The sequence below is a fragment of the Corvus hawaiiensis genome, chromosome 4, assembly GCF_020740725.1.
Source record: "Corvus hawaiiensis isolate bCorHaw1 chromosome 4, bCorHaw1.pri.cur, whole genome shotgun sequence".
Lineage (NCBI taxonomy): Eukaryota > Metazoa > Chordata > Aves > Passeriformes > Corvidae > Corvus > Corvus hawaiiensis.
The window spans coordinates 2,063,651-2,087,551 of NC_063216.1; the positions used below are offsets into that span (position 1 = coordinate 2,063,651).

A 23,901-nucleotide genomic window follows, 5' to 3' on the forward strand; every position below is an offset into this window, starting at 1 on the left:
TTGACTTTCAAAAATCTGTGTACAAACACTGCAGGAAGTTTGGGTGAAGACGTAACATGGTTGCTAACTACACTAGGTACACCTGGATGGGATATCCCATTTTTCTCTGCCTCTCCAAGGTAAAAAATTTGGTAACAGTTCCTATTACTTGGAATAAAGGACCAGGATGTTTCAGATAATGCCTCAGTCAGCTTGGGGGAGAGCTGTAGGGGGTACAGTCCCACAAGTCCTGGAATTCAGCTGTGATGTACATAAAGCTCAGGCCCTTTGTTAATGACCTCCTTTGAATCACTGCTGTCATTGACTGACACTGAACACATTCTGGACAACACCAATTTTTGAATGCAAGTGTAACAAGTTTCTTCCTCTTTCCTGGGCAGGAAGATACAAAACTAACAGAGAAAAGTAAACAGTAAATAACACCAACATCTTCCAGTGTGAGAATCACAGTCAAACACTTACCTAGTTATTATTTTGCTTTTCAAAAGTATGCAAGACCTGGATTTGTGAAAGCCTTGCTACCTTCATGAAAGAAACAGACCATCAGATCCTGTACAAAGAATCTCCTTTTGTCACAGACAAGCATCTGCAGATAGAGCTGGATGAAACCATCAGAAAGGACCAAAACAAATCTGCTTCACAAAGTCTCTTTGGACCAAGAAACAACACAGCTAAGCATGCCCATGCACAGGCTTATCCTTCACTACGTGTGTGTCACAAAACCAGAGCCCAGCACTTAGTCAGGAAGCTGGATCAGTGACTGTTGGAAAAAAAAAAGCTGTAACAGGTATCCAAAATCTAGAAAGGGGGACTTTAATCCAGATACACTTATTGCCCCGTCACAGAAGCATGTGCTGAAAAGCAAAGCACTAAAGGAATAAATACCGTAACTATGTGGGAAAAAACAAGAACTGGCACCTAAACGCAAGAGGGAAGAGCAGTAAAACCAAAAAACCCAACCTTGCTAAATAATCTTATTTCCTAAGAGAAAATTTAAAGCATTTCTTCCAGACACAGATTAAATAAGCTTGGAATCAGGATTTTCTTAGCAGAAAATCTCCATTTGAGAGAAGTGAGGCAGTAAAAGGCTTATCTAGCGTTTGGAGTCTACTTTACATGAGGGCACACAGGCCTCGTGTAAAGTAGGGGCCTCAGGTTAAAAACACTGCATAAAGCGGTGCTGCTGCAGCTTGGCAGGTGCTCTTTGTGGCACTCTGTAAAACTCCTACCATTCCTGATTCACTGCAACACTTAGAGAGATGATTTCAAAACACATTTAAGTAGTAATTCATCAGCTTCTGTTTTCACAAAAGGAAGTCTCAGAATTGAGCATCAGGAAGAGTCAGGGCATGGTTTGGATCTCCTGCACAGAAGCAACAAACTTGTGACTGGAAAGGGATTGTGTTTGTTTTATCTAAGTAGCACAGTTGTGTTACTGTAGTTCTCTCTTGTGACACAAGGTTGTGGGAGCAGAACTACTGACCCATTTTTCGGGGAGAATGATGCTCCAAAATCCTGGAACCCTATTCAAAAGCCTTGCCTACAATCCAACATTATTCCAGCAAATAGCTTGACACTACACCTTGCACTGGAATTCCAGCTTCACAGAACAGTTCAAACACACAGCTCATGTAGGGAGTCCTTACACAAACAATCCCACTTTTCAAAGAGAAGTGACAAGGAACTCCATACACACACACATTTTATTTCAATAAATAGAGCTTTACAGGCTCAGGCTTTTTTTTTTTTTTTTGAATCACATATACAGAACAGGAAATGCCTGACCAAGTAACATTAATTAAACTACTAACCCTGGGAAGGAATACATGCCCTCTATAACACTGAAGACCATAACTGAAAGGGGATTTGCCATCAGCAGCACAGTAATTTACTTCATAGATCAGACAACTTGAGAGACGTGGCCAAAGCAAACAGAGTGACCCTAAATGGACCACTTGTCTTTATAGAGTCACAACAGTGTAAGGAAAGCCAAGAGCCCAAGTGCCTCCATTTTCTAGTGCCACTTCTGGATGAATATGTATGTCTTCACATCCTTTGAGCAATGCATTCTAACCACAAGTAGAGAGGCTAAGCACAGCAGGTATGCAAAATTATTCGATTGAAGAACAGATACTGGATGACACAGTAATGTTAAATTTCAAGATTTTAAATTAGCAGATGCTTTTGCATCCCCTTCAGTATGGCAGTGGAACAGATCCCACCTTCTCTCATAGAGGTTTAGTCCAAAAACTTCCTGTTGGCATTAGCACCAAAGAGAGCCACTCTGATTTCTGGCATCATCTGTGGAGAAAGAGCACATCAGTTATGTGAAATGGGCAATAAAATGTTCTTCCTGCAGGCACTGTGGGATAGTTAGGTTGGCTTCAAAATTTACAAGTCAGTTCATCTGAGCTTTCTGAAGCCTTTCACTGATCACACATTGCCTGCTACTCTATAAGACTGAAAGGACTGCCTGTACTGCAGCATAAGAAAGAGATGCCAGAGCTAGGGTTTTTCTGCACTTGGGTGTAATTGGTCTCAGCCAAAGTTTGTACTCGAGCTAGCTTCAGTAATTCAAGGTAGCCTCAGCATTTCAGCATCTTGACTGCAGTGCAGTCATAACCAAGGCTTTCAGTATCATAATTTATAGAGCTTAAGCTTGATTAAGCTTAATTCAAAAGGGGTCATTCTGGGAAAGCCCCAGTTTTTTGCTGCACAAATCGTAAGTAATTTGCTTCTTCCCATTCAAAAATAACTTCCCACTTGTCATTCCCAATCAAATCTGATCCCATGCATTATTGTGACTGACACCTTGGAAACACAAGGATTTAATTACAAGAACAAACTAGTTAACTGTATTTTGTTTACCTTGGTTGTTGGAGAAACTCACCTGCTGGGCTACAAGGTCCAGCCGACTTTCCAGGGTATTGGAAACTTTAATTTTACCATCACTGTTGTAGATTTCAACACCTCCAGCACTAGAGATGGACAATTAAAAAAGAAATAATTCAGTGATATCCATGGGTCAGAGTCAGAACGTGGCAAAGATATCCCAAATGAGCATTTATAGGCAAGTCAGATACATGGGTAAGATTTCTCTTTCTAAAAAAAACCAACCTTTTTGATCATGTCTTAATAGGAATCAGCACAAAGAGATCCAGTGAAGCAGCAGTGCAAAGCATCTTTGGAGTTACCAGAGACCACAGCTATGTGCAAGGGTCCTCATTAGCATGATCTAAATCTAAGTGGAGCTGTGCAATTTGTCCCTTCAAAACAGCTTCAGACTCTGTGTTATTAAGACAGCTGTCACGTTTTGGAAAGTGAGGAAAAGTGCTAGAAGTATTGTTTGTTGGCCCATACATAAAGATGATAGAATACACAGCTTTGTATAAGGTATCTCTATAATACCATATGGAAATAGAGCCTTGCAGAGAGAACAGACACAAACCCCATCAAGTGATTATCCTGCAGCACCTTATGACTCAATTTGCTCCGTCTTGAGACAGAAAGCATGGCTACACCCATATTCTCTCTCCCTAAAAGACCAGTGGTTCAGTTCCTATGTACAAATATTCCTACTTCAGTACCGTGAATCAGGCTGGAGATAGCACAAAACTTTTCCTGACATTTTTGATGGAGACAGTGCTTGTCTGGAGAAAACTGCAGAGTCTGTGTCTGATAAACACAAAGAAGTGCCAGTTCTGCAAGAACAGCAGCACCCATTTTGAGGACATTCCATACTTAATTTTCTGACACTGTTCTAATGTGAGCTGTGGCTTGAAAAGTTGCATTAAGTTAGTGCTCTGCATAAAACAATCCCATTTTCCTTACATATCTTCTGGCAGGAAGCTGTCTTGGTCAATATGAACATCCACATCCCTTTTTATGGCATTTTTGTAGATGGGAATGCTCTTCTGTACAGCAGTCTAGGACACAAGATGAATCTCCAGTTAGCACTGACAAACACTACTGCAGCACTCGGGTTTGATCACTCAATCACTTGTCCTAATAAAATGAAGGGATTGAGGCCTTTTTTTTTTTTAATTAAGCAAATGCATTTCAGTTTGGCTCTTGAGCCAAACCCAGTTATTATTCTCAATACAATAACAATGTCTAAAGTTTCCAAGGTAATCTCCAAGCAGGGAAATGATCCCCAACTTTGGAAGCACATTGTAGCTGGAACAGAAGTGCAACAAGCAAAGCTTGTTTTCATGTCACACAGAGAGGGGGATCAGAGCAGCAAATATTTGCAGTCAGGTCTCAGCCTCTGTGAGCAGGGCACTGTCCAACTATTCCAGGTGTCTTACCTTAACCATGGGGAGATCCTGCTTCCTGCACCGAACGACTAATCTGGGCTCAAGCAGCTGGTAGAATCCCTGCAAGGAATAACCATTTCCGTTTCAGAAGTCAACATTTTAATTGTCAGAATTATTTAACCCCAAGAAAGGAAAGAAGCTGATCAATTTGAAACCCAAGCCCCAGCAGTATCAGCCTCTTTTATTTAGTTCTTCACTCACAAGTTCACCTCCCGCAGACATTCTGAGAGGACAGCACCAATACTTGGGGAAGAGCCCAAATATGGATGATGTGCTTGGAACTCAATTGCAACTAAACAAATGGAATCTCAGGACTGTGTTGGCCAGTTAATGCTCATGTACACATAAGGATCACTGCTGTCTAAGTAGACAGAGCATGCAACCAAGCTCTTGAAGACATGCAGCAGTTTCAGATGCCTGCTCTAATAACTCCTGCCTTGCAGTTCCTGTGGTAACACCTGAGACTAGAACAGAATAAAGTAAGTTTAGTTCCAGTTTGAAGGGACCTGCAATGATCATCTAGTCCAGGTGTGAGCACAGATCCCTCACTGAATCCAAAATAACGAGCCAAGACAAGCGTGACCAATTTCCAAGAACAGGAAAGGTTTGTTTGATGTACAGCAATACCAGGCCTGAGCATGACAAAGAAACAACACCCAGTTGGAGGCACGAGCTGGTAGGAGACGCTACTGAGCAAACTCTGCCACCCAAGTGTGGCAGGAGAGCAGGGTGGCTCCGGGAGTTCACAGCAACAGGACCAATGTGTGCCAGAAGGAGGCACCAGAGCTCACAGGACTGACCTGGCCAATGCTTACTGGACTTTCAGCAGTTCATTTCTGGGGCTTGAGGATGTGCTTCTAGGCAAGCAAAGCTCTGGTTTCTGCTTTCTGTGCCTGCTTCTGTCACAGGCACATTCCATATTACAGTAAATTTGTCAGGGCTTGTTAAGTCTCAAATGCCAAAAAGACTTTTGAAGGGGGTATCGACTGACCCGTGCATTTGGAGAAACAGCCTCTGCCAAATGTGCATTTGATCCAACTGATTACTACAGGAGCATTTTAATGTGTGCACCCTAAAATGTGTATGTGCACATCTGCAATTATTCTTACAATGGAACTGCTGCTGGTATACCAGGTTCTACACCTCAAAATAAGCCACAACCTCTTTGTTTGGAATCCAAGACTCAAAGATATTGAAGTGAGGTTTAAAACTCAAGGATCACCCAGCAGCATTTGATCCATACTCCAGTAGAAGTGTAACTTCCAGTGGGCTATTTCTGACAAGAGAAACTTAGGGGGTTAGGGCAGCAATGATCCTTTTTTTACAATTTAAATATTTACCTGTAGAACTAGTCCATCCAGCAGTGTCTGGTACCTGGCAGTATCCTTCACCACCTTGGCAAGTCTCTGCTTGGCCTCATTCAGCAAATCCTACATTCAGAAGAAATCAGATCAGCAGAGCCCATCTGTTTGGCATTTGGTTTCATGCCTACCAACTTTCTGTACTTCTATTATAGCTCTCACACCCTGCCAACACGTAAACGTACACTCCAGCTGGTGTTCATCCAAGCTAGACCTCCCTCTCTGTGCATGGCACACTATCCCTGCCCAACACTTCTCTTCTTCCTGCCCTGAGCTGAACTCATTAGAACCTGACAATAATTCCTTTTGTGTGAAAAAGGGAGAGCTCAGTAGCAAAGGGATGGTACTTAGAATGTTAAGTGAGATAACCTAAATATGTAGTAAATAATTGCTTAATGTAAAATAATATGGTTGTCCGAATATATTTTTTCAGCTTTATGGTTGAGCAAAGAAGTCTAATCTATTTTTCCACCAAATAATATTCAGGTTAGGTATTCTTTAATTGTAAGTAAATGCAAGTCAAAAATTAAAAGAGAGAGCTTATTTTTAATTTTAAGTAGCTATCTTGATTATCTTTACTCAGCAAATCAGTTTTGGATGGGACTGAATTTTTAAGAAAATTTTAAAGAACTTTGAGTCAACTCATAGCTTCTACAATTCAACCATCAGAAATACTTCAGATAAAGAAACTCTATGACTTGGTATAAACCTTTCTTTCCTGTCCTACCTCATGGTGTTTAGAGAAAGAGTGCACAGTAACACAATGAGTACAAGGACATAAAACTATCACAATTTACTGTCATGGTCAAACCTAGTTATTCTGTCCTCCCTAGAGTAACACTGCATTTCTGGAACTGCTCATCTCTCTTCATCAAAGAAGCCAAAGATCTGATAAGGGAAGAAAGAGTGAGCAGCATGTGACTTTAAATGTCTTAAAATGAGGAAGAGTGTTTAGAATTACTCAGAAGCATGAGGTTGAGTCAGCAGATAAATGAGGAAGAGATTACCCAGCAGAGACTATCACAACAGAGTTAGCTCCTGAGCCACCCACCTTCCTCCTCTCTGGAAATACAATCTAAAGTTTGAAACTCGGTTTAAAGAGTCAATAAACTGATGATTTTCTTCCGCTCACTCCTCTTTTTCATGGTAGCGTCAACCTGAACATTTACCCCATCTTTTATTTTTGACTTCCACGGGTCTCTCAAGCTTTTCCAACGGCTCAACAGCCCCATCTAGCAGAACATGGAACACCCAAACCGGTGGGAGAGCACAGCAAACCTGCTCACTGCTCAGTGAGCAGAATGGGGACACACTGCACGTGGGGAGAGATAAACACAGGAAACCCAAACCAAGCCTGAACGTAGCCTGCTCTGATGAATGATTGATTGCTCACCCTCTATGTCAACACCCACACTGGTCCCTACCAGAACAAGAAGCAAACCTTTTCATGTACTATGGGCCACTGAAGGACACAAGAAATCCCAGCTGGTGGTGTCTTAAGCCTCCTTGCTTATGCCATGCTGGGTTTTTCACGTCAAAGTTGCTTCAGGCAAACAGAATTTCGAAGTTCTACCAACTGTGCAAGAGACAGTTCCTGCTCTTTAAAGAAACAAGCTACTGTGCAAATGACAGATACAACACTGCCTGCAATGTTCCTGGCAGACCAATGTATTTCCCTAAAACAGCAGGTAATGGAAACTGTGCAAATAAGATTAGCAAAGATGGACTGAATCCCCAAGGCCTTTTCAGAGCAGCCTGGGAAGCCATTTTCGTATGTTGAAGCAAATGTCAGTCAATCAAAAATCATGTTTTCTTTAGAGAATGGTTGCATTTCCTAACATATGGTAGGAACAGAGACTCAGCGTGTTTACTTCAGAGATACTCACTGCAATAAGGTCATCCCTTGCCTTGAGGACCTTCAGCCTTGCTTGATTCATCAGGTTGGACATCTGACTGCAAGTTGCATGATAAAGTTGAATCAATCCATCAGCCTTTGGCAGAAGAACTGTAACATTTAACTGCACGCTTTGCATTTAAAGATAACAATCCTACAACACTGAATAACGAGGTCTGTCAACCTGTTTGAATCTGTTTCTGAACTTGCACAAGAGATTGAACTGCAGAACCCCTTTCTTCAGTGAAGACCCATCCAAATTAAACGTGACATGATCATTTGTTCCAGGGTAACAGAGCAGGGTAGAGTTCTAGACATTAACTACATAAAGAAATAGGAAGGATTCTTTCATCACGCTAAGTTACACTATTGTGGCTCAGCTTTGATAATTTCTCCCCAGAAAAAAATAGAAGCTCATAATTAGAATTAAATATGTTGTCTACAATTTGCCTTTTTTGCAAGGGAAGAAGAATTTTGTATAAAATTAGGAACAAAATGTGAGCTCAGGCTCTGAAGTCAGTCATCTAACCCAAGCAACTTACATTTTCTTTTGCTGTTCAATTTGCTTCTCCTTCTTTTCATAATACTCCATGATTTTCAGCCTCTGTGTCTGAACTAGGCGACCCTTCTCAATGTTGAATTCTTCTTCTGCCTACAGTAAAAATTAAATAACTGAAGTGGAAATTGATTCCTTGGGCTGAAAAAAACAGAACCAAAATGTAACAGAGCACATTCACAGACAAGACAGGATGATACAATTTACGGTTCCATATAAAAACCCTTCACCTCTTTAAGTAATTCCTACATAAGGAGAATGACAGCACAGCTGTTCCTTTTTTTTGCAAAGCCTCACCAGACAGCATGTAAAAACATGGACAACTCTCCTACTTATGCCTGAGAATCCAATGTCAACTTCTGAATTCTGTTTGCAGATCTTCAGGATTACCTGCTTTAGTACTGATTAAATATTTGTGTAAATCTAAATGTTTAAGGGAGATTAAATATTATTAGCAACACATATGCTGGGTCCAATACCAACAAGGCATTTCAGCAGTGGTATAATGCAGATTGTTAGGACTGAAAAGCACCATTAATCCTTCTTTAGTAAACATCTATACTCTATCACCAGGTTAATCTTAAACCCAGTCTCTCATGGCTTAACCTAAGTGAAGAATTGTGCAAGCAATTCAACTCATGCCTTAAATACTAATTTAGTGGGGGAAGGTGTCCTACTTAATCCAACTGAGTCATGTTACCACTCAGCTCTCCTGATTGCTTAAAACAAAGAAGTGAACTTTGATATGAATAAATTCATATTCAAGAACCACCAAAACTTTGACCAAAAGCAGCTCTGAGTCGTTTTCATTTGTCAAAAGCTAAGAAATGCTAACTTCATTTGGTACGCCACTTTATGCTGAGTAATAACTGAAAAGAAATCAGCTGTAGCTTACAAAGGTGCTCTAGTTCTGCTCTGACTTCAACTTTCAAAATAGGACGTGGGATGCAGTTTTCCTTCTGCACTTACTGACAGTGAACTTCCATTTTTACCTTTGCATCTATTTCTTCAGCCTTTTCATTGGCTTCCTGCTCAATGAAAGCCATCATGTGCTTGATCTGTACAAGAGAGAGGAAAGAAAATATTTTCTGTAGGAAAGGACATTGACTAGATGAAGTAGGTGTATATATATCCTCATCTGTACATCTTCCACATCCATTTACTAATTCATACAATATTGTTTGCCAAGGAAATTTAATTGAGCATAAACACTAAAGAGTCAGTTCATCTTGACATATATTACAAGAAATTATTTTCCCCAATAATTCTATATAATGCTGTTTCACTGGCTGCCATTAGAAGAATGCACTTCAGGTATGCAACTATAAAAAAACCCGAAACAAACCAACCACCCCAAAGATAAATTTGTATAAATGTGAGGCTGGGTATTTTCATTCTTCATTAATGAGACCAACTTTTTCAAAACCCCTGGGTGTATTAAGAAAACCTCTCCTAGACTTCAAAGATCCTCACACAGCAAAATTAGTCTGTTTGTTAGGGCATTTACATGCAACAGAAAAATTAACACAGATGGCATCTGAATGAACCTGGGCCTCCCACAGGTGAACAGTGAAGCAAAGCAAAGGGCTCCTGACCACTCTGGTCAGATTTGTACAGCCAGAAGTTCCCTGGAACACCACAGACACTCACCTTGAAAAACTGTAATAAATCCTGTAAAGACTTATAAGGTCAGTTTGGAGGGGCTGGGGATGGAGACATCGGCAGCAGTGCTCCGTGACCCAGACCACATGAACAATGTCACATGCTGCTTCAGAGCCCCACAGGCACCAATAAGTTCTACCTGAAAAACATTCCTGAAGCCACCTCAAAGCACTACAAAGCCCAGGTCCAGCAGCTTAAAGACCAGGAAAGCAATTAGACCAAGTTCTGTTCATCCATCACATGCCTTTCTGTGACAGACCTCAGTTCAGGTTCTCATTTGGGGCAGATTGGAAGGGCTCATTCCCAACCAAACTGCAATTGGGATGAAGTACAGACACTTCCATGGCCAGATGGAGAAGACCATAAAAACCTACTGACTTTTTGCTTGCACTTAGCAATGAGACGCATTTTGCAGAAAATCCAGTCTGAATACACTCACACAAAAGACTCTATTTATAGAATCTCATGTTAAAATTACATGTTTTAAAGAGATTAGAAAGGTGCCAAGGTGAAAACTGAGCCAACGTGCAGAACAGCACTGAGCCCATAGAGATGAAAAAACAGAAGTGAAGAGACAAGTGGAAGATTTTAAACACATGTTAACACAGTGGAAGAAGTGAACAGTAATATCTACATCCTCAAAATCAAATCAGCAGGTTTTCTTTTAATTCATGTCTGCAGAGACTCTCAAGTGCTTGCCTACCTACAGCATCAGCTTCCTACCCTGCACTTCAGAAAGGGCAAGAGAGGCATATAAAAAAAGGATATTATTTTGCTCAACAGCCTATTGTTGAAGAAGTCTGGGAACTAAGCAGCCTTTACATTACTGAGTCACTTCCTCCCATGTGGTCTGGTTTCTGAATTTTGGAAAAGCACTTCTGGGTGTTCAGGAAACATCCTCTGCATAGAGAAAAGGAATGAGATGGAAGCAAGGTAATAAAGAATCCACTTCTCCTACATTGATAAGACTGAACAGTGTTACTTCCTTCAAAAGCTGCTGTACTGAAATCCCTTTTTGCTTTTTATAGAAATGAAGAGCGATCCAAAGTGAGAGTCTCACATCTATAAATAGGTTTAGTTTTAATACTAATACTGACAAAAATGTACTTTGAAATGAGAGATTAATTTTAAAGTAATACTTCCTATAGAAAAGAAGAAGGGGTTTTCCCATCAGGAGCAGTGTGATTATGCTTTCCAAGGGAAGTTCTAGATGTTAGATGGGCTTTAGAAGTGACCAGATGGAACAACATATTAAACACCTTTAACAGAATAACAAAGCGAGTCTGCCAGTGGGAAAAAGTCTCAATCAGAGATGATTTTCAAAGTGAAAATTATTGGAAGTGCAGTGGCAAGTAGTTACAAGGACCAGCTGGCAAGTTCATGCCAGACTCATACACCTGCAGGACTGTCACCACCAGCACTCTCCTTTCCAGTTAACAGGATCACCCTGGGCTCAGGAGTGAAAAGCAATGACAGGAATGCTGCAGATGTGAAAAGCTATTAGTATTACATGCTTAGTACATCACCAGAGCCTGAACTAACCTTTGAAGTTCAGGTCCATTCTGGCTGAGCAAGACCACCCTAATGTCAGCTTTATTTTTATTATATTCACGGAAGAGGCAGGAAAAAGCAAACGAACTTTGCAGATAAAAGGAAAACAATGTAATGTTACAATTCTCCTTCTGGAGAAAGGCAACCTACCAATTTTACTTTCATTGTGGTGCTTCCTTGCCAAGAGACAATGTTTACTGAATGAGAAAGTGAGACATGAGTACTTGTGATGCAGAGGACAAAGGGAACTTGCCTGATCTGCTCATCACCTGCAGGAAGCTGCCCAGAGCAGTGCTGACTGGATCCCTGCAGCCTTTAACACCACACACCATCTCCAACCCAGCTGAAAGCAGCTTTTTTAGGTGAGGGCAGTGTTTACTGTCAACAGGGACAGGGCGTCCTGCCTCTGGAGGAGTGTCCACAGCCAGACTTCACAGCTGGAAGTTTCCATTGCAAGCCAACCCCAGGCTGCACCACTCTGCTTAGGAAACAGACCTAGGAATGCCGAGCAGCCCACCCAAATGCTAAGGTACAGCTAACTGCAGGTAGCACAGCTACAAGGAAAAAGAGATGGGAAATCCTTAGGGAACCATAGAATCATTAAGGCTGGAAGAGACCTTCAAGATCGCCCAGTGCAACCATCAGCGTAGCACTATCACTGTAACCTTTAAACCACCAAACCACATCAGATCCAGACACCTCCTAAACACCTCCAGGGATGCTGACTCCACCACCTCCCTGGGCAACCTATTCCAGCGCCTGACCACCCTAACAGTGACCATTTTTTTTTACTATCTGATGTGAATCTCCCCTGTCTCAGCTTAAGGCCACTTCCTCTGGTTCTCCCACTGCAGGCATGGAACAAGAGACTGGCCCTCACCTCTAACCATCTACCCACAGCAACATGGAAAAACACAGTACTCGTCTAAGGCTGTGCATTTACCTGCCTTGAGGTGCAATTAGACACTGCAGATAGCACTCAGCCTGCTCATGAACCCCTTCGTTGTAATCGGGCGTAACATGTCACCAAAATGCCACAAGGAAGTACTCGGGTGAGGCCCATCCCCCCCGACAGAGGAAAAACCACTTTGTCCGGAGACTCCTCTTTCCCAGCCAAGATCCTTCCCCCTCACCAGCGATCCCCCCGATACTTCCCACGGGGAAGGGCAGCAGACCCGGGCCAAGCTCTGCACTGCGGGCCCCACCGCGGTAAGCCCCGATCCCCACGGCCCTTCAGGGGCTCCGCTCGGGCCGGGGCGCGCGGCCCTACCTGCTTCTGCACGTCGGCATCGCTGAGCGCCATGGCGGTGACAGTGGCGGTGACAGTGGCGGTGACAGTGGCGGTGACAGTGGCGGTGACAGTGGCGGTGACGGCGGCGCTGGCAGCCGCAGGCCCGAGGAGACGCACCCGGCGCCGTCGGTGGCCGCGAGCGGAATCAGATCCGGTTCGGGTCACGGCCGGGGCGGGGTCGCCGCACGCCCCGCCCACCGCGCCTCCGGACCAATAGGAACGCGCAGAACCCGTGACGTCACCCTGCGCTGTGTGGCGGGGCGGGCGCGTGTCGCTGCCGCGGCCGGGGGGGATCGGGAGGAGCGCGGAGCCAGGGAACGGCCAGGGACGGACCTCTGGGGGTCATCCCGTCCGAGCCCTGCCCGGGCAGGGTCACCTGGAGCAGGTGGCACAGGAACGCGTCCAGGTGGGTTTGGGATGTCTCCAGAGAGACTCCATGACCACCCTGGGCAGCGTTCCAGGGCTCTGCCACCCTCAGTGTAAAGTTCTGCGTGTTGAGGTGGAGCTCCTCGTGTTTTAGTTTGTGTCCGCTGCTCCTCGTCCTGTCGCTGGGCACCACCAGAGAGAGGCTGGCACCTTCGCCTTGGCACCTTTGAGATATTTGCATGCATTGATGAGATCCTCCTCAGTCTTTTCTTCCCTGGACTAAACAGTCCCAGCTCCCGCAGATTCCCCTCGTAACAGAGACACTCCAGACCCCTCATCATCTCCGTGGCCTCCACTGGCCCCTCTGCAGTAGATCCAGTCTCTGTTGTACTGAGGAGACCAGAGCTGGGCACAATAACCCGTTGGCTTTGGTGACAGTTCCACGAGCACTGTTACAGAAAACGGAGCCGCTTCACAGAAACACTGCAATGAGTTGAACCTGCAGCAGACAGAAATGGAACACGGCGACAAACTTGCTTGTAGGGCCCTAAAGTAGCTTTGTGTTGGCAGTGCCCTGAGCTCCTCATCACAGGAGAAGCAGAAGGATGCAGGAAACAGCTGGACAAGGGGAGGGGAAGGATGGCCTTGCAGGAGTTCTGTTACTGCTGCCATTCTTTTCTTTATAGCAAAATTCCAGAAAACTTCATAATCTATAATAGTACTTGTTTGTTCTAATCAGCAAGAGGCTTCCATCTCCATTCTGCAGGAACATTTGGTGGAAAAGACAGAATTATTCCTTTAAAATCAGTGCTGAATGCGGTATTTGTCACATCCATGCTTCTTCCTGGTTTATTTCTATTTCCTTATTTTTTTCTGTGCTTTTTTTTTTCTACATAAAAGTTTATTATAAAACTATGTGTGTAACTTTGATGTTTTATCATATTGCAGGTGCAACGCAGGAAATCGACTTGCATTTTGGGTCTTCAGAACGCTTCACTATTATTTCAGACACCATTTAAATAATATTTAAACCAAGTTTTAATAAATAAAAGAAGAAATAATATATAATAGTACGTGACAATAATGTGTATTTTTAAAAAATAAATATTACTAAATAAACCAGCAAATATGGTTGCAGCTGTATCCAGACTGTTTCTTTTCCTGCCTTGCGGGTGGGTTCGGTTTGGGACTGTGACCCTCCTAACCCACACCTGTAGCCACGTGACCTCGAGGTCAAGGCCGCGGAAACTGGACTGCCCAGGGGTCCTTTTCCTCCGAATCCATGAGGAAAACGGGAGAGGTGGGCACAAAGCGCCCCACCCGCGTTCTCCCGGCTGACCGAGTCCCTCCGGCCACCTCCGGTCACCGCAGGCCCCGCCAGCCCCGCCCGGTCACGTGACGCGGGCGGAGCCCCCGCCGGGCCCCGCCCCCCCCCGGCGCGAGCCGTGACGCGCGGCACGCGCCGCGACGCGCCCCGCGCGCTCCTGCCCCCGCCCCCTCCATCATGGCGGCGGCGGCGAATTAGGGCAGAGCCCGCGCACCGGCCGAGCGCGCGAGCGCGCGCGCGCGCGCCCGCCCCCCCCCTCCCCCACACCGCCCCCGGCGGGAGCGACCCGGGAGCGGCGGCCGCTCCTCCGCCTTCTCCACCTCCAGTTCCTCCCCGCGGCGCCTGCAGGTGAGGAACGGGCATGGAAGCGGGCGGGCGGACGGGCTGTTTATTTATTTCTTTACCTACCTGTCTGTCTGCATCTACTTTTTAATGTAAGGGTGGAGGAGCGGGCACCGGCGGCACCGCGCGCTCCCGCCCCCCTCCCGCGCGCGCACCCCCGTCCGCGACGGGCGGGTTGGGGGGGGGGGGGGGGGGAGTCGGGCGCGCGCCCCGGTGAGGGCGCGGCGGGGGCAGACGCGCCCCCTGGCGGCCGGTGCCGCTCCCGCCCCCGCCGCGGCCGAGGGACGCGCGGACCCCGCTCCGCCCGGACACCCCCGGGACACCCCTGGGACACCCCCGGGACACCCCGGACCCGGCGGGCAGCGGTGTGCAGAGGGGCCGTGCCGGGCCCCCGGCGGCAGCTCCCGGACGGCGGCGGCGAGGAGAGCCGGCGGCTCCCCCGCTGCAGGGGCCGCGGCAGCGCGCAGGCTGCGAGTCCCGCACGGCCCCACCGGTGACTCATCCCGACGCCGTGCCCGCCCGCCCGGGTATAAATATCTCATTCATCGCCGTAGTAACTGAGGGGCTCACGGCTGCGCTCCCGGGGGCGGCTCTGGCGCCGCTGAAACTTGGAGCGGCTGTTTCGGATTCTCAAACCCAAATAGGCACGTCATGACAGAAAGCGAATGGAAGCTCGTTAGTAAAAGCTGTGTTTGCCGGTATTTAATGTTGTGGTGAGATGGGTTGAAGCTGCAAAAAATTGAGGATCTTTATAGTGGATAACTCATGCAGCTTTTGTTTTACTTTCTAGAAGAGAAATCATACCGTTTGCCTAGGATGCTCGCTTAATTGCATTTCTCTCAAAAGTCAGCTACAAGCACTGTCCAGATAAAGAACAATTATGTTTTCCAGTATTTCTACCCATTAAGTGCCACCAGGGGATCAGTAGTGGCTGCAGTATTGATTCATTTCCAGTAGGAACTGACATGTTTGAACTGAGTAGTTCTCAGTTTACTACAAAGTCTCTTAGTCATACCCTCATACAGAGTTGGAAAAGTACTCTGGAGAATTTATCTCCCAAGTTGATCACAACTGGGTGCTTTGGGTAGTCCTGCCTGTTATGGGAAGTGTTTTCAGAGACAAACTGTTGCAAGGTTAAACTAGTCCACACATGCAAGTCTCATCCAAAATCCCTACGCAAGCTTTCTGCTAAGGCTGCAGAGTGCCTGAATATTTTCCATCTTGCTGATATGGGGTGTGGTTTTGTAGACCTGCAACTCCTTGGAATTCGGTATGTTTGGTGAAGAGCACCTTGTAAACCCGAGGCTGTAGATGCAGCTGAACTGAGAGTGGCCGCCTGTTGCAGAGATTGATACCGGCAAGACGACCCAAACCGTGAGCGTATCGATGTCAGGCGGCCCTAAAAATGATCTGAGCTGCGCTGCTGCCGTCGCGTTGCCTCTGTGCCTGCCCGTGCTCGGCTGAGCGTTCGCTGGCTCAGGCCGTGCGTGTGTTGCAAGAATTCCGCAGCAGCAGGAGGTGTTCGGCCACAGCGGCTCTTGGGGTGATTGAGTTTGTAGCTGGTAAGTGAGGCCTGGCGACCCAGGCTCTAGGTGGGGAATGCATCCAGCTCTGGAGTGATTCCGTTTCGGAGTGGAAGCCGAGGGCGGTGGTGCTGCTGTTTGGATAAAGCAGGTGGTCTGTGGCGGTGCTGATGTTTCTGAAATCCGTAGGTGACATTGGTTGCCTGCTGTTTTGTTTGTAAAATCCAGCTGAACTGCTCTGGGCGCTAGAGCAGTGATGTTGCGTTTTGGGGTTTGAACGATGCACAGTAAACACATCTTGATGCAGGGTAGGGTTTTACAGACAGGGACTAAAACACAGCCCGGCCTCATCGCTGGGGATTATATTCGCTATATTCATTGGTAGGCTTGTGCTGCCCGTTATCCAACGTATAACTCTGCCGTGGATTAGGACGTGACAGATTGCATGAGGAAATGTCAGTCCTGCTGCAACTCCTGCTCTCAGGTCGCTTGAGCAGCTCAGCCCACATGAAACAAGTGACAGCAGGGCCGGAGGAGTGACAAGCTAAGTAAGCTTCAACAGGTATCGCCTTCTATCCCCCAAGGGCGCAAGGAACTGGGAAAGGTGAATTTTTTGTAGGGAGTAATGGGTAATAATGTTGATCTCTCTAGCTTTTTGAGGACAGTATTCCTGCAGGGAACCTGTCAAACCAGAAGCAGCCCTCTTTTCCTGGTGTTGAGACACAGACTCTGTGTAATGCCTTATTTCCTCTGCTCCATTGCATCTCCTGTACAAGCTTATCCTCTTAAACACTTTCTGGACTCTCTTCCATTTTGCTCCTTTAGTGGAGAGCTCTCTTTCCTCTGATCTGGTCTCTCAAGCTGTGTGTCCTTTCTCAATCCCACTCATTCCTGAAAAAATGGCCTTTTCTGAGATATTTACAGTATCTGAGTCAATATTTCTGTATTTCTCTTTGTAAACAAAACCAGTCATTCACAAATCAAAACGAGTCATTCAGTTACTGTGCTGTGGGCTTCTCTCAAAGGAAGACGAGTGATTCTGAAGTGCACTTCCACTCATGACATTCTTTTATGTGAATTTGAAGATTTCTTCCATTCAAGTTCTTAAGTCTCCCTTCTCATTTCAGTATAAAACTGCCTCTCAAAATATATCCACCAAGGTAATTTTTTTTTTTCATCCTTCTTTTCCCAGAGAAACATTAGCCACTATTTAAATAAGCAGTGGTCCGATTCTCTCTCTCTGTTGTTTTTTTTCCCCTTTGTCCCCTCAGAAGTGCTGAGCTAAGCACACTGAAATTTTTGTGAATTAGGCCTCCCTGTTGCCCTGTGCTGCTTTGGATGTCATGCTTGTTTTGATCAACTTTTTTCTTTCATTTTCTGCATTGATTTGGAATTATATTTTGAAGAATAATCTCTGTTATATATACAGACTTTTTCTTTGGCCCACAGCACAGTTTCTGGATGTCTCTGGACCATCTGTCAGGCTAATTTTTTTCAGGAGAGATCAGTTCAGGTTGTCTGGAAGGGCTCCCATTCACTGTGTAGGCATTGTGAGAAGCATTTTGATTTTCAGGCCTGTGAATCTCTACTGAACAAACCAGAACTGAAATGTGCCGGGGAGCTTTTGCTTTTTGGTGCATGGCACATTTCACACCTGGTGATGTGAACATGTGATGTGGTGATTGCATGTGGGGGTCTGGTCTGAAGAGCAGATCTATTGTTAAAGGATCCTAAAGTCTTCAGAGCAATTATTTTTTCCCAAATCCTCTTGCTCTATGAAAATCTCAGCTATGGAAGAGGCTCAAGGGTAACTGTGTTGTGAAAAAGCTGTGGTTCTTCTCTGCTGTGATTTCTTAGGTTTCTGAAGCAGGATATGTTGCCTGTAGAGTACTTTGGGATGGAAGAGGCAGCATAGATGAAGTGTTGACTCCAAGTTTATTGCTTCCTCTGTATATAATTCACTACTTAGGTTCAAGCTGCAGCAAAGACAACCAAACCTTTCTGGTAAAGGCTTTCAGGCATTTTCAAATGCATGGAGCAAGAGGCAGGGCTGCCATAGTATGGTCTTCATGAGAGATCCCTTTTCTGTTTTCAATACTGAATGAGTTTCAGAAACTAGAGTTTCTAAAGAGCCAATTTTATACCAGTTCTTTTCCTTTTGCAGCTTTTAGTTTGGTGGTAAATTTTTCTTTGCCAAGCTATCCACTCCCACAGCAACCGTGCCACAGCACAATTCTAGTTCAGTTTATGTGCAGTAACCAGTGTACAACTGCTATTAATCTGAATTCCTTCTCAGGGAGGAGGGGTTAGAAGTTAGCCCAGACATCTTGAATAGCTAGACAGGCAAGTGCTTTTCTTTTGCTTTCTCAGTTTATTATTATTATTATTTTTAATCTTGAGGCTTCATTTGCAGATTGTTCTTTGGTTTTAGAACCTGGTTCTTTCTTTTAGTCTCAAGGCATTTCCAGTGTAATCCATAACTCTCTTGAGAGGGTCCAAGTTCTAGTCCCTGTGTATAGCATGTTGCTCATTCTAACTGCTTTAAACTTGATATAAATTTTTCTTCTAAATGTGACTGCAGTCTCACATTAAATTGCCTGTCTCTTTCAGTGCCTGTTCAGCAGTTGTTCCGTAGCACAAACTTTCTTGTGTGTCTTTCATTTAGACATCCATTCTGGAGGCCAAGAATGGGCTACTGCTTGTTTGGGAATGACTCTTTGAAGTCCTGGAGAACTTAATTTGAAGAGTTTATCGGAAACCCCTGGATAGTGTTATTTGATTCATTAAGTTGACAGCATGTTGGAAGTAGTTATCCAGACTTTGCCAAATAAAAAGAGCTAAAACATGTTGATTAATCTCAAACATCTTTTTAATCTGTTGCATGGCTTTTTCCCCACTTCCATGGTGTTGTTTGAAATTTTACTTTTTACCTCGTTGCTTTTAATTTCTCTCTACCTTAGTTTTCCTGCTGGTCTTATTTGGATATTTGAAAAAAGCAACAAAACAATTAGAGTGAAACAGGGTGGAGTTCTTTGGCCAGATGTTGCTGTTAGGTGTGGATTTCTGGTTTATACTTAATAATGTCTGGGTGAGAAATCCAGGACAAACAACCATCTGTTCTTCCAATCCCTGCAATGAACATGGAATTTACTCTGTTGACCATATGTTTTCCATTGCTGTTGGAACAGTAAAATGAATTTGAGGCAATTGTGGTCACTTTTTCTGCATTGCAATTTTTGAGCATCATAGTAGTGAACCTGAGAAAGCAGAGACTCGGGAAAATATTCATGGGAGGCTTAGGGAAAGAGACACTCCTCGGAACCTGTCTTTTTACCTCATGTTGTGATTAACAAAGTCTTCAGAATCCGTTGAAGCCTCTTTGCATGAGCACGTGCATTTTTGTGTGTGGTTGGGATGGGAGGCGTTGGGAGGAGGACACGTGGTGAGGAACTGCTCGTTTTGCTTCCCTGGGAGTGTGTGTGTCAGGCAGGAGTGAGAAATGCCACTGCTGGCAGCAGGCAGGCAGCTGGACTGGGGCGCAGTTGGGTTTACTCTGCATGGTTCTTATTAAAATAAGAATGCATAGGATATCAGGGCAAAAACCTGGATATTGCTTCAGGATTGTTGCATAACTCCTTGTTCTGTACGAGTGCATGACCTGTTGCAGCCTTATAAACAAACAAACAAACAAAACCCTTTCCTCTTTCCTGACAGCCTTCCTGGGTTCCCCAGAGCGCAGCCGACGTGCCCCACACGAACACAGCCAAGCCGATGGCGTCCGCTATCGCCGTGCCTGTAGGATTTCACTATGAAACCAAATACGTAGTGCTCAGCTACCTGGGCCTTTTAGCACAGGACAAGCCACAGGAGCATCCTCCTCCTCCAACTCAAGGTAATATTTGCGTATTCATCTGTAGCCATTTACATATGCAGCTGTATTTACAGTTAGTTCTTCAGGTTTTTCTGCAGGGATGCAGCGCGTGAGCCTGATGTTTGGTGTAATGAATCTCTTGGTTCATTCATTGAAAATTGAATAAATTTCAGTTGAGAGATGAGCGATGCTGATGGAAACAAAGCTGTTTGTGTGCAGATTACTGTTTTAATTTGAGCTGTGCCGGGGCTGACTGGTGTTTAGGAAGCAAATAAGTGGTTTTAGTTGCTGTCTTGAGACCAGGGGGGATGGATATATGTTACCTTTGTTGAGCCATCATGAGAACTTCAGCCCATGCTTGCTATTTGTTCGGGACACAAGTGGAAGTAAGCAGGGGTGAGGTGGTGTTTACTGCCATAAACTGAGTGGTGGCTTGAGCAATCTGCTGTGCTAAATAGTTTTGCCCTGTTGCATTGAGGCTCCTGTTGTTGTCAGTCAGTGCTGGTGCAGAGACGTGGCCTCTGCTACTTCTGTTTATTTATTTATTTAGAAGTCAAGGACTGCATGGAGTCAGATGTTTCTTCTAGGACAGTTTTGTGGATAAAAGAGGTTAAGTAAAGAAATAGAAGGCAGAATTAAACAAGTTTGGTAGATTGTGTTTCACATAAACCTAGGGGGTAAAACTTTTCCTTATTTTGTGGTGGCAAGCACTTAAGCAATGTTGTTTGTCAGGATTGCCTGGGTGACTTGTCACTTCTTAATGATGTTTTAGTCACTGCTAGTTCTGTGATTCAGAACTTATTCTGATGAAAGGAGGATAAAAAAACACCCAAACCAAATAGAGAGAGTCTTCAGAATCTACTTTTTCTCTTTGAACAATCATTTAAGAATGCATATGCTGTCATTTACTGAATTTACCTGTCATGAAGTGAGAAATTCTTGAAAAGAAAAGATTGCATCAAAGTTATGACAGAACTGCTTTTCAGTTTGGCACTAGAGCATATACCATATGCTGGTTATATTATATATAATTATAACTATATATATATATATATAAAATATTAATGTTAGTATATTTAAGGTATGTTTGCTACTTCCACTTTGACTGCATCTGTGGTCCATGAAAGAAGAGGCACCTTAGCTGTTTCATAAAACCCTTTGTTGAAAAATGTGCTTATTTTAGTGATGACATCTCATTCTGGACATCCCACCCATTTATAACTGGGCTGTAACTGGAAATGTATTGAGTATGTATAAAAGTTCAATGTGTAAGAGTCTGCTTTGTTGTATAAATACAATAAGATTCAGAAAGGAAAATGTCAGTCTTAAAGCTTTTCAAAAATAATTTGGCTATAGTTGCCTTTGAAGTATTTGCAAATTGAGGTGAAACCTTTCAAGTAATTCTCATTACTGAAACCTCTGAGCTTCTAATCTGAATTACAGCAGTATATTTAAACTTTCTGAAGAGGAAACTAGAAATGCTTAAATGAAAATTTTGTAGTCAATTAAGAGGACTTCTCAGATAGTGTTTAGATGTTTTAGCTTGTGTGACAGCAGGGTGTAGTTGGACTTGCTATTAGGATTCTCTAAAGCATTCATACTTTACAACTTCTAAACAGGAAATCTTCCTACATTTTCCCCACCTCATTCCCCAAACCAGAGAGTGACCGCAATGTCTCCTCTCCTGCTCATGTTTCACTTTAATTAGGTCTCTCTTTCAGTGTTTTTGCTGCTTTCTGGTCAAAGGCTCTGGATTAAATAATTTTGCCTTACTTTTAATTTGCCAACTTGTTTCTCACTCTATTTTGTAATGCTTTGAATGGACTTCAGGCTGTATTGAACTAAGCAAACGCTTTATCCTTCTGCTTCAGGATTTGTTTCGTTCTTTCCTAACTCACTTTTCCTGGTGGTGGTTTTCTGCTCTCCATGCTTCTGAGAGGTTTCTTTTGTCTGCTAGCTACATTTTAAAAATCCTTTCTCCTACTTTTTCTCTCCTTGCTTGTAATTAAAGAGTGTTTGAGCTGCACTCCTGGGCTGTGTGTGGTTATTTTGGAGCGCTGTGTGCATCTCCTTGGACTACTGAGCAGTTCCAGTAGTCCATGTAGCCAGTCTGTATCTCCTTGTTGTTTGGCACTGGCTGATGCCCCCTTGCTGTAATCTGCTCCCTGGGCTCCATGTTCTCCCCAAGGAGGAGAGCACAGCCCATAATGGATATTTCCTGCCCTGCCTAATGCACTGCTGGGAGGTAGCTGGGTGTTACAGTCCCAAGTGTGGGCTGAGAAACCTGGTTAGACCAAGGGAGACAGGAGAGCCGGGAAATGGAAATGAACAGTTGTTGTCTGGAATCCTGTCCTGAGGAGGAGACTTCTTGGGTTGGTAACAAGGGAGGGGTAACAACAGCACAACATTGCTTCCTGCTTGTCAGTGTGTTTTCCAAGCACCGTCACCAGTTGTTGGTACAACACTTTGAGTGATCCCAAGTTCCTTCTTCCATTGTGGATTTCCGTGGCACTTCAAAATGCTGGTCAGGAGTCTTTCTGCTCTATGGTTGAACACCATTGATTTCTGAATTGAGAGGATTCCAATAAAAAACACCTGTCCTTAATCTTATTTCGCTCTGATTTGGTTGTTGTGCTGACAGACCTTTCATAGGAAGCAGTGAAGCAGTGATTTTGGCTATTGCCTGTTTCCTTTCCAGTTGCAGAACACTCCTGTATTTTGTGTTTCACTGATATGAGGCATTGACTCTGGTTTGTAGTACTTCCCCTTCATTTGTTTTTCTTAGATCCAAACGGGCCTGTAGTCCTGGTCTGTTTTTTGAATCATATTACAGTATAATGGGAGTATCCAGGAAGACAAGTTTTAGCTTGCCCTGGTGGTGTTAACCTCCTTGTCTGCCTGAGTGGGAGAGTGAGGGACTCCTCTAGAGGGCAGTTCAGCATCCCAGTTACAGCCACCTTGTGTCACCCGCTGGAGGATCTTCTGCCTTTCTGTTGCGTGTGTACCGAACATGGGAGATAAGGAAAAAAGGCACACTAGGTGTTAGCATTTCTGTGTCTCCCTTGAGTCTCCTCCTACAGCAGTCTCCCAGATCTCAGTGAAGTTTCAGCACTCCAGTTAAACTCGAAAGCCTATTTGGTGGTCAAAAACACCCAACCAAAAAAGTGATCCTTCCCAACAGGAGTGGTACTATTTTATCTCTTCCAGAACTGGTAGGAGAGATTGAATGCTTTTGTTTGTTCCCCTTTCTTTCCTCCTACCATCATATGCCTCTGTTTCCCCTCATTTTGTACTAGGTTTTTTCTGGTGTACGTCTTGCTGTTTCAAAAACTGAGATAAGAATAAAACTTTAAGATAGGTTGATAGGTTTCCAGTTAAAACTTCTCATTTTTTGCAGGCATAGTGTGCTTTGCAAGACCGATGGTTTTGGGAGGATTTTTATTCAGTGAATAGAAAATTCAGAGAAATTACATAGAAAATTACCTCACTATGTTTCCTTTTGGGTCTCTTGGTTGGTCTTGGTTTTGTTGCAAGAAGGATGGCTTCAATTGCAAACACTGAAATCACTTCTGGCTTCAAGCAAATAAGGTTGATCTAAATCAACACCTGATGAGCACTTGGAAATTTTTGTTTTGTTATCTTCTCTTCAGTGCAGCGGCTGAAGAAAGAGCCATCCACAGTACTCCAGACCCTTGAAGAAAAGACAGTTTTACTGGACAAGCCAATCTTTTAGCATTACAGCTCTATAGTATTCTGTAATGGATTTCAGTGTCTCCAGAGGTGAATCCAGCAAATTTAACTGGCCAGTACTTTAAGAGATTTTTCCTGTTAGTTTTGCCAG

General features: G+C 44.3%; 2 protein-coding genes and 1 long non-coding RNA gene across 5 annotated transcripts in view; 2 read left to right on the forward strand and 1 right to left on the reverse strand.

Annotated features, from left to right (window-relative positions):
* Positions 1 to 1,685: 1,685 nt before the first annotated feature.
* On the reverse strand, positions 1,686 to 12,814 carry ATP6V1E1 (ATPase H+ transporting V1 subunit E1). Its single transcript, XM_048301821.1, has 9 exons — positions 12,611 to 12,814; positions 9,120 to 9,185; positions 8,114 to 8,223; positions 7,564 to 7,630; positions 5,657 to 5,746; positions 4,308 to 4,376; positions 3,832 to 3,926; positions 2,891 to 2,978; positions 1,686 to 2,301 (listed from the first exon to the last, which is right to left on the reverse strand). Exons 1-9 carry the CDS (start codon positions 12,641 to 12,643, stop codon positions 2,239 to 2,241), a joined length of 681 nt encoding a protein of 226 aa, XP_048157778.1. The 5' UTR covers positions 12,644 to 12,814; the 3' UTR covers positions 1,686 to 2,238.
* A 54-nt stretch (positions 12,815 to 12,868) lies between these two features.
* Positions 12,869 to 14,134, forward strand: LOC125325100. The gene is made up of 2 exons (XR_007203202.1): positions 12,869 to 13,037; positions 13,946 to 14,134. It is a non-coding gene; the product is annotated as an uncharacterized LOC125325100 (long non-coding RNA).
* A 427-nt stretch (positions 14,135 to 14,561) lies between these two features.
* Positions 14,562 to 23,901, forward strand: part of BCL2L13 (BCL2 like 13) — a 37,496-nt gene continuing 28,156 nt past the window's right edge. Inside the window, exons 1-2 of one of the 3 annotated variants that reach the window (XM_048300319.1) lie at positions 14,562 to 14,672; positions 19,904 to 20,081. In XM_048300319.1, the coding sequence (XP_048156276.1) occupies positions 19,961 to 20,081 (121 nt within the window). In that variant the 5' untranslated portion in view covers positions 14,562 to 14,672; positions 19,904 to 19,960. Of the gene's footprint in view, positions 14,673 to 16,661; positions 16,738 to 19,903; positions 20,082 to 23,901 lie in introns of those variants that run through there. The other 2 variants (XM_048300317.1, XM_048300318.1) reach the window with 2 other exon arrangements.